This window comes from Notolepis coatsorum (genome assembly GCF_963971535.1).
Source record: "Notolepis coatsorum genome assembly, chromosome: 15".
NCBI classification, from domain to species: Eukaryota; Metazoa; Chordata; class Actinopteri; order Aulopiformes; family Paralepididae; genus Notolepis; species Notolepis coatsorum.
This window is the reverse complement of record NC_140179.1, coordinates 41,198,657-41,208,692: the sequence shown is the minus strand read 5'-3', so window position 1 is coordinate 41,208,692 and position 10,036 is coordinate 41,198,657. Positions and strand designations below refer to the sequence as shown.

The following is a 10,036-nucleotide window of genomic DNA, read 5'->3' as shown; positions in this document are numbered from 1 at the left end:
GGAGGGCTGGGAATCTATAGTGCTCCCTCTGTCCTGTGGAGGGCGGCAATACGCCTAGACGCGTAGTCCGCCGGAAATATAGAAGAAGAAGAAGAAGAAGAAGAAGAAGAAGAAGAAGAAGAAGAAGAAGAAGAAGAAGAAGAAGAACTCGTTAACGTTAGTAAAATAGACTTTAGAGATGAACAGCAACACAGTCCTTAATTCCACGCAGTAGCTTGGCTGTCTGATATCAACACACGTCTACAAACACGTTCTCACAGCACGGGACGGTTCGTCTGCTGGCTCTTCTTTCACAATGAGACGCGGTGAGTAGAATAAATTAGCCTAATATTAGTATTAATTAGGTTTGCCATTGTATTACTATTACAAATATTCTACTGACGTGTCCAGTCATCATATAAATGTTCTCTCTTCATCAGTAATGTTTACAATATTTACGGCAGAGCAGCGTTATTTTCTAGGACGACTGATTTCAGGAAACGTCTTATTATTATGTATGTGTCTTGATGGTAACTTGCTGCTCTTGTGCTAACTGAATTATTACTCAAACCAGTGGGTCTATCGTGACAGTTGCCAATATTCAATGGAAGACATTGAAAGTCCATAATTCCATGTAGGCTATCTATGTTTTCGTTACTGAAACTAACCGTGGAACACTTTGAAACTAACACTTCTAACACTGTTGGAAGGTATAATATATATTAAAAATATTATTTTGTTTGCAATGGAAATGCCTGTAATATACATTACTAATAATAATAATTAACTAGATAATCTATGTTTCACCTTAAAGGGGAACACCACTTTTATTTTTTAAATTCATGACAGTCAATCAACATCCGTTAACAGGAGCTACTCTCTCCCAAAGCCAGACACCAGAGAGAAGTTAGAATCAAACGTATGATGTCTTGAGCTGCTCCGTTGACAATGAAGGAGATTGATTCTTTTTTTTATATCCAAATAGTTTTTATTATGTAGTAGTGTTCTCAGTTCTGAAACAGAAAATGTACCTATGAACTCGGAACATTCCCCAGGGTGTCTCGTCAAATGTTTCCCAATGCATTGTCTATGGAGCAGCTTCAGACTTTATACTTGATGATCACAAGTTTGAGTTTTAACACTCTAGTTTTGTGAGAGTTGCTCATTTTCACGAATATTTGTGTACCGTCTAACCGTCTTAGACCAGAGGAATTAATTATGAAATTGGGTGTAGTTCCCCTTTAAGGACTCCAAATCAAAAAGTCCACGACACAATTTTCTATAGGATATGTGTAACGGATGGTATCGTCACTATCGTGAAGCACAGTCAAGAAGGGCTGGGGATGAGTAGCGGTGCTATGGGTTAAACTCACTCTCACATCCTCAAAAAAAAGACTCATAAACCCATTACTTAGAAGTAATGCCCGTGGTGTGGGAGACCGGGGTTCAACTCCCACTCGGGGCATCGAAGTTTGAGGTGACGTTGTCACAAGTTTCACAACCGTTACGTACCTGTATGTCCCAGTCCCCTCTGAGAATATATTTCTTAGATTTTTAATAGGTGCAACATGGCCAAATATCATGTCACAAATACTTTTTCATATTGATTGATAATGATAGTTGCCAATACTGAGATGTTGTTATTGCTTGAAGCATGTCTAAACCTTTTGATACGGGCTAAAATTTTACATGGGTGATGATGAGACACAGGCCAGAATAAGTTGATTATGTTTTGAATAGTATGCTGCTGTGCTTACCATGATGTGTGGTGGAATTATACAATTGTCTGTTCCCAGTTTCTAAAACCAAAACAGTGGTGTAAGTGGTTTTTGGGTGGACTGAAAACACTCTCTAGTTTGAGACAAATCAGATGGGCTTTTTAAAATTTAAATTTTTTTTTTTTAATTTATTAAATGTGGACTATCCCTTTAAGTTAGAACAGTGGACGTACTACTACATATACTATCAAAGCCCTGAATGTATCTGAATTCAACCATCACCCCTCCAGCCAATCAGAATCAACTCAGTATATGGTGGGACTACAAATCTCATCCTCATTAATGGGTTTTGCCTGAACAACAGACTACTATCCCAGTTTGATCATTTGTCTTTGGGTTGATTTTGACTGCAGTCTCTGTTTATTTGCAGGTCTTAATCTCCCGCTGTCGTCCATGCGTCTCCTGGTTGCACCGGTACGCCTGATGTCTGCATATATGTGGCAGGTGGCCCAGCAGCGCTGTGTAGACCAGTATGGAAAACTGGCAGAGTTCATCAGTTTGGTGACACAGATGGTTCCAGAGCTTCTGAGTTTCAGACAGAGAGCTCAACTCATCCTGGGACTGAGAGCACGGGTAAGACAACATCGGGAACGGGGTAAGACAACAGCGGGAACGGGGTAAGACAACAGAGGGAACGTTTAGACCTACAAGGTTAAAGAGATGTGTTGACGTTTTCTTCACCTGACAACTGTGCCATTGGTGGAAAGGTTTCTAAATGTTTCCTTCAGTTTCCATGAAACGATGGAGGTGGTGTGATTTATCAAGATCAACAACTACTATGTTAGTTTCCCCAAGTTCTTTGTTAGTGATGGTGACCTCCCTTAGAGTCAAGCTATAAAGTGATGGTCTAGCTAGCTTGCATTTGAGTTTCCATTGGACCCATCATAACAGTGTTGTTGTGGTTTCACCAGTTTCAAATGGAAAGCCCCCCCACCAGCAGGGGCCCCCAAATAACACAGCATGTTGGCGTTGAAAGTGTCTGGTCAGGACCAGGGTAGTGTTGGTCAGTACCAGGGTAGTGTTGGTCAGGACCAGGGTAGTGTTGGTCAGGACCAGGGTAGTGTTGGTCAGGACCAGGGTAGGTGGCAGGCTGGGTAGGATAAGATTAAGTTATTCCAAAATAGGCCATTAGTTCTGCAGACCATAAGTCTCATGCTACTATGCTACTCTACAAAACAAAGTCGGGATACTACATTCTCCGCATTGGGTTATTGATCTCTGTATCAGATTATAGATCTCAGTATTGAACACTGATCACTTTTTTTGCCTGGAATTGGTCTGATATCTGATGCCAGTATTGATGTTGGTGCATCCCTAACAAACATCTAATGGTGTGTGTTCCTCAGCTCACCCTGGAGTTGTTGCAGAGAGTGGAGACATTTGACCCTCAGGCCATCCAGGACAACATAAACACTCTCCGCCAGTGGACAACAAACTGCATGCAAGAAGAGGTAGTTTAACATCTGTAGATTACAGCGTCTGTCTGCCTTGCTGCCATTCATACATTCTGTCGATCAATATTAACTTTGTTTTTTCTCTAGGGACCACTCAAAATAAGATATTGGTGTTCATGTAATGAGTTGTTTGTTTCATGACAGGACCTAGAAGAAAAGGTGGAGATTTCAAAGCAAGTGTTTGTAGAACTGGTCCAAACTTTGCTTGATAATCCATCTGAAAGGAATGACTTTTTCAAGGTTTGTTGCTGCAACATTATTCCCACAAGCCTTTAACTTGATTCATTGCAAAGGTGAACACAAACTAATAATGTGTTTTTATTTGTTTATTTCTATGAAGTATGTATTCCCAGTCCAGTATGGTGCCTGTTTTGACACAACATTACAAATCCTGGTGTGGGAGTTCCTCTCCAGACTGGAGGAGTTCCTGTCAGTGCCAAGTTTTTCACAGGTAACGTTTTGCAGGAACCAAAGACCATGTCAGGTGCATTCCACTAGTTGATAAAGTATGTCTGGAAGGCCATCTGTTGGCAGCTGGAGTTTTCAACAGATGTAATAATAATAAAAATAACTTTATTTGTATAGCACCTTTCATACAGAAATTGCAGCTCAAAGTGCTTCACAGCAGTAAAAGAAGAAAGGCATAAAATGAGCATAAAGTGCAGACATATAAAATAGCATTGGTTACAGACATAAAATGAGCATAAAAAAGATAGCAGCAAGGTAAAGAATCAGTTATATATCGTATTTGCATCGCGTCCCGCTCTGAGCCTTACGAGATACTCCTATCTCCTGTGATACTTAATGTATCTCCCACGAATAAAAACACATGCACCCCACCTGTATGGGGCCCCGCCCCTTATGGTGGCCCCACCCATATAACCATGACTCTGGTCATGAAACACCCTTCCTCTGTTTTCGTCCCAGCGTATTGGATGCGTGCACCATACGAGACTAGCGGAATGAAAAGATTAAGGAAGATTAATAATGTTGGAAGCTTACCGGAGGTTGCTGGCCCCTGGCATCTTCGACGCATGTTTTCGGCGACACGACGGGCCTGTGTTGATGTTCCTCGTTTGATGACTGCACATCGAGGTTCAGCTGTACAAGGCTGGCTGTCGGGCCAGCTTGTACTCAGGTAGGCCCTGTGTCTTCAGGCATGGGTATTAGTGTTAGTAATGCTGGTTTGTTTTGTTAACACAACCTTGTTGTGTGTTGGCGCCGGGGGCAGGATGGTTTGGTGAACGTTCTCTGCAGGGAACGGTTTCCAAGCTGTCTTGGGTGTGCTGCTAAAACATCAAAAGCTATGCTACATGCTATCGCTACTGCCGCATGCTATTACTACTGCTAATTGCTATGCTGTTTTAATGTCTCCGCCGTGAGATGTTGTCACTCTCCCGCCTCTTGCCCGGTTCATCAATGAAGGTCAGTCGGTAGCTGTTGTGGGGTTTTTTGAGTTCTATTTACCTTTTTCGGGTAAATGGGTTGACAACGGGGTAGGTCGTGGCTAGGTTCCTAGCCAGGTATTTTACCTTGTGTTCCGGCGGGGTTTGTTGAACGGTGTTCCCATCTGGGTTGGCGTCGGGTAGTGGGGCTATGGGTCCAGCCGACATGATAAACATGTTGCGTGTCTGTGCACAGGCAATTGTTGTCTTGGGTCCCACATTGCCTGGCGTTAGGCTGCAGTAGTATAAGGGCAGGGCCGCCTGGGAGAAATGTGAGGCCCTGTGCGTTTTTAGATGCGAGGCCCCCCACCTCCTGGGGCGCCCCTGTGTAGGGGGCTATTGTTTCGTTTTGTCACTCTGCTATGAGAAGGTCTGTCTTGCTACAGCTTTCTCTCCTCTCAAACCATTCATACTGACGGTCAATCGGTATACTGGGGGAGTAGTGCGGGGGGGGGGCTTTGTTTACCTTTTTTGGTAAATGGGCTAAACTAGGGCTGGTGTTCTGTTGTGAATATTTTGAATGAAGACGGGTCTGGTCCGTCTCCCCTTAAACTTTGTTTGTATGGGTTTGCTCATTCTACAGTTTTTTGTGGTTTAGCTCTTTTATTCATTTAACCCTTTCATGGTGCACACCACAGTGGAGGGTGCTGTTTGCAATCACCACTGGTGCTCCATGTTAACGTCAGTCCTTTGTTTTTGATATATTGAAACAATGCCCCGCCCGGCCGACACCATGGGTGGGTCGGCCTGGCGAGTGGCTGGTGGGCTGTTAAGGCTTGTACCGCCACGGTATGGAATTGGCAACGATTAGAACTGTGTTCGAATTGGTGTTTTTTTTCTATTAAAAAAATGGTGTCTGGTGGAGGGGCCTTGAGGGCCAGCCGACGTCGACACATCGCGCAAGGTTGTTGACGTTATTAGCTTTGACCCAGCCGCAAGCTATAACCGCTCAGGGTTCCCCTCTCCGCAGGGGATTTTGGTCTTCTGCTGGAGCGCGGGCGGTATTGTCCTAGGCCCTACACCGCCTCACACCGCGCAGCCAGAAGAAGAGAGAGCACGGCCTCGTCAGCGGCGATGACGGGGCCCTCGACAGGCGGCCATGTTTTTCCCCCGCCAGAGGTATCCTGGGCGTTGATTCGACAGGTGTCCACAAGGCCGACAGCCTTGGCGGCCGAGGGATCGGCCATGTAGGATGGGTTCGGCTTGAACAAACAAGCCGTCACCGTCCTGCCGCGAGCAGCCCGCTCTCCGATCACTCCCTTCCCCAACACCAGCGGAAGAAGTGGGCTCTGATTGTTTCCTTTGGCTGCGGGCCGCGTGCCTTCGTTGATGCGCGGGCGGCCACCCTTTTTCGCTTCTCATGGGGACAGGGGCTGACACCCAGTTGATGGCTGAGCCTGGGTCTGTCCGTGAGAATGTTGTGCTGTCAAGCGGCTCCCACACCTTGAACTGTGTTGGTTGAGCCTGGTGTTACGTCTGTCAACTTAAGTGTTGTCAGCAGGGGGGCTCGAAACCTTTTGAGGCACACAGTGCGGGCTTCCCCGGCCTCGCCTTCGCCAGGCCAGGTATCATGTTGGTGCCTCCCACTCCTGAAATATTGGCAAGTGGTCGCAGCTCACATGGTTTGGGGTGGTAGTAATATCACTGCAGGGCTACGGTGTGTAGGAACCCATGGGGGCCTTACACCTTGCATGTCCGGCTGCAGAACAACTCCTTCAGCATGTTCTGGAGGGGTGTTCAGTGGGGGGGCTTTTTTTCATCGGAAGCCCCCCGTATCAGATCGGCCCTTTCTGTCGGGGTTCCCCCTTGGGTGCGATTGCCTCGTGGGTGTGTCAGGGTCAGGTGTTCCGACACGGAACGCGCGCCTCGCACGGTTCCGGGGTTGTCTACGCACAGCGGGGGGACCGGGCCAACTATCTACAGTTCCTGGCGGACCTGCGCCACGTGACGGCGGGTGCGTTGGGAGTGTCGTCACATGACTACGGCAGTACCATATGTCGAGGTAGATGGAGAGAACGGTGAGGCGGGGACTTGTGTTTACACAACCCCACCCGTTTTCAGGTTTGGTACAGACCCTGTTGTCGGGGTCTCCAGCAGGGACAGCTCTGGTCAACGAGATCCAATCTCTGGACGAAGCAAGCCATCGTCGTGGCGTTCTCCTCCCGGTGTTCTCAGCCCGAGAAGTCGGGAGGGAGGGGTGTAAGACCCAGGCTGGATCTGTCCCATGGGAAGGTTCAGCATTTTTTGGATCGTCTCCTACCTGTTGAACACTGTCAGGTGGGGGTCTGGTTCTCCTCCATAGACCTGTAGGATGCGTATGCGCATCCCCGATCTTCCATCCTAGGGCTTACCTACGCTTCCTTTGCAGGGTTAGCGTATGAGTACCAGAGGCTGCCGTTCGGTTTTCTCTGGCTCCCCGCATCTTCACCAAGTGCGTGGAGGCCGCACTGGGGCCTCTGCGTCGTCCGGGGTTACGGAGTGTTCTGCCCTGATGACGTTCTGGTCCTTCGCGGTCAAGGTGGATCGTCAGGTCTCATGCCAGGCAGCTCTCTACCAGCCTGGGGTTGCTGTAGACTGGATGTAGAGTATTCCTCTTCCCAGTCAACGGTTGGAGGGCTATGGGCATCCATCTCAGAGCGTGTTGTCAACACGCTCGGGAGGTTCCGTCCTAGGACGGTTACGGCGCTGTCTCACGTCGCGTTTTCACCGGCGCCTCCCTCGCTGGTGATGCGTCGGGCCAACGCAGTAGGGGGCAGCTGGCAAACCATGCTGCCCGGTCTGCGCTACGTTCAATGTGTTGGTGTTGAAAGCGGTCCTTCTGGTCCACAAATGGTGTTGATCAGGACGGACGATACGACGTCAGTGTCGTGTATCGACAGACAGGGAGGAGTACGCTCTCCCTGTCTGCACCAGGCGGCGGGCGGCTGGCTATGGGCGTCCTCCATCTGCGCGGCCTGAGGGCTCCCCACATCCCCGGCAGGGAGAATGTGGGTGCAGGTGTACTGTCGCGGGGCGGCCCTCATCCTGACGGGTGAGGATTGCGTCTGGACATGGCCAGGCAGGTCTGGGACCGATGCCGTGCCGCCAGGGATTCTTCCCCATACATCTGTTAGGTCAGTTGTTGGGACAAGTACGTTGAGGGGCGCAGGTTCTTGATCCTGATGGTGTTACCATCTGGAATGCGCATGCTCCCTCCACTGTCGCGCTTACGCGGGCAGATGACGTATGTTCCAAGTGTGGTGTAAGGCGGGTGGCCGGGACTCAGTCTCCTGCCCCCTGGATGCTGTCCTTGGTTACCTCCAGTCTCTCCTTGATAGACTGTCGGCTTCGACGGTGAGGGTATATGCAGCAGCTATATCCTCCTATCATGAGGGGTTTGAGGGGATGTCTTGTTCAGCCACCCTCTTGTGAAGCGTTTCCTGCTTGGCGCTCGACGCGTTAAGCCGGTGCAACGCTCCTTGGCTCCGACTTGGGATCTTCAATTGGTCCTCGGTCGGTTGTCCTTGGCCCCCGTTTGAGCCGCTCGAGCAGGCGCCGTGGGGACAGCTGTCCTTCAGGACCGCGTTCCTTCTGGCTGTCACTTCCGCTAAACGCGTAGGTGAGCTCTGTGCTCTCTCGGTACGTCCAGAGTGCCTGTCTTTTCGGACCGATTGCGGTGTCACTCTGCGACCTGATCTTGCTTTCGTGCCTAAGAATATCCGGAGTTCCTTCCGCTCCCGGGATATTGTGGTTCAGGCGTTTCGTCCTCCTCCTCACACTAGTGAGTTAGATGCGGGCCTTCACCTGTCATGTCCAGTCCGTGCTTGGGGATTTACCTCAGCCGTACTCAGGATTTCGGGGTTACCGTCCAGCTTTTTGTCTGTTACGGTGGGGCTCGTGCTGGTAAGGCACTGTCGGAGCAGCGCCTGTCCCATTGGTTGTGCGAGGGTGTTACCCGCTGCTACACGTTGGCTGGGCAGGATCCCCCTGGGGGCGTCAGGGCGCACTCCACTCGTGGGGTGGCTGCCTCTGCCGCTCTCCTGGGTGGGGCCTCGGTGAAGGCCATCTGTGCTGCAGCTTCATGGTCCTCCCCGGGCTCCTTTGTAAGGTTTTTCCTCATGGACATGACCGGGGGTTCTGTCTCCCAGGCGGTTCTGGGGTCTGTGGCCTTTCCTGCTTCCCGTCCTTTGGTCGGGTAGCAGGAGTGTATGGGTATGGGCCACAGTGTGCTGAGTCACACGTGGTTCCGCCTGTACGGTGTGTTCAAGGGGTTCTAGTTTCCCTCTTGTTCGCATTCAGGTGGAGTTGACTGCGCCCCCCCTTCATTAGGGAGGATGGGGTGACAGGGCTCCCCGCACCCCTTGATGTGGGCTTACGGGTCCTCAGGGGGTACATCTGTCGGGTCTCGCGCCCGCTCTTCCCAATAATCTCGTAAAGCTCAGAGCGGGACGCGATGCAAATACGATATATAACGATAGGTTATGTAGATAACCTAGTTATATTAGTATTGCCTGAGCGTCCCGCTCTGCGCGGCCCTGAGTTCCCTCTTGAGGGATCTTTTCCTGGGACGGGTTTTGGCGAGGAAGGGTGTTTCATGACCAGAGTCATGGTTATATGGGTGGGGCCACCATAAGGGGCGGGGCCCCATACAGGTGGGGTGCATGTGTTTTTATTCGTGGGAGATACATTAAGTATCACAGGAGATAGGAGTATCTCGTAAGGCTCAGAGCGGGACGCTCAGCCAATACTAATATAACTAGGTTATCTACATAACCTATCGTTTTTCATATTAGGATCTAACATCCCATTAGGCCTCTGTTTACGGTTTGATTCAGTTTTAAAATAGCCAGTAATAAAAAATTATAAAATGGAATAGACAATAAAATAGTTGGTAAAATGATGCAGTACTGCAGTGTGATAAAATAGTTCAATAACATAGCCCTCATTTACAATAGAGCAGTGTGGAAATGGTGTTCAGTTCTAAATTACAGTGCATAAAATTGGCATAGAACTGACACATGAATTTGACAGGAAGTGCATAAAAGTAGGCAGTGCAGGCAAAATACAATTTGTGTCAAGATATCAAGTCTCCCTAGTGCTTCATTTAAATACCTGAGCAAAGAGATTTTAAGAGGTTTAAGCTGTCTTTTGAAGGTATTTAGCGAATTGGCTTCCCTGATGTTTTTGGGCAGTTTGTTCCATAGTTTTGGTGCGTAGTTGACAAAGGCTGCATCACCGATCTTCTTTTGACTTTCTGGGAGCCTCTAGTAGTCCAGCAGCTGATGATCGCAGCATTCTTGCTGGCATGTAATTTATTAGAGGGTTGGCAATGTAGCTAGGTCCCTGTCAATTTAGGGCTTTGTATGTAAAGAGAAGGACCTTGAAGTAAATTATAAATGTT

The 10,036-nt window shown here is 48.7% G+C and overlaps 1 protein-coding gene across 1 annotated transcript in view; it reads left to right on the top strand.

Moving 5' to 3' along the window:
* Window positions 1-229: 229 nt before the first annotated feature.
* LOC311241572 (uncharacterized protein) overlaps window positions 230-10,036 on the top strand; it is a 32,832-nt gene continuing 23,025 nt past the window's right edge. The window contains exons 1-5 of the mRNA XM_084330431.1: window positions 230-305; window positions 2,128-2,330; window positions 3,104-3,208; window positions 3,356-3,451; window positions 3,552-3,662. Coding sequence (XP_084186557.1) covers window positions 296-305; window positions 2,128-2,330; window positions 3,104-3,208; window positions 3,356-3,451; window positions 3,552-3,662 — 525 coding nt within the window. The 5' untranslated portion in view covers window positions 230-295. The remainder of the gene's footprint in view (window positions 306-2,127; window positions 2,331-3,103; window positions 3,209-3,355; window positions 3,452-3,551; window positions 3,663-10,036) is intronic.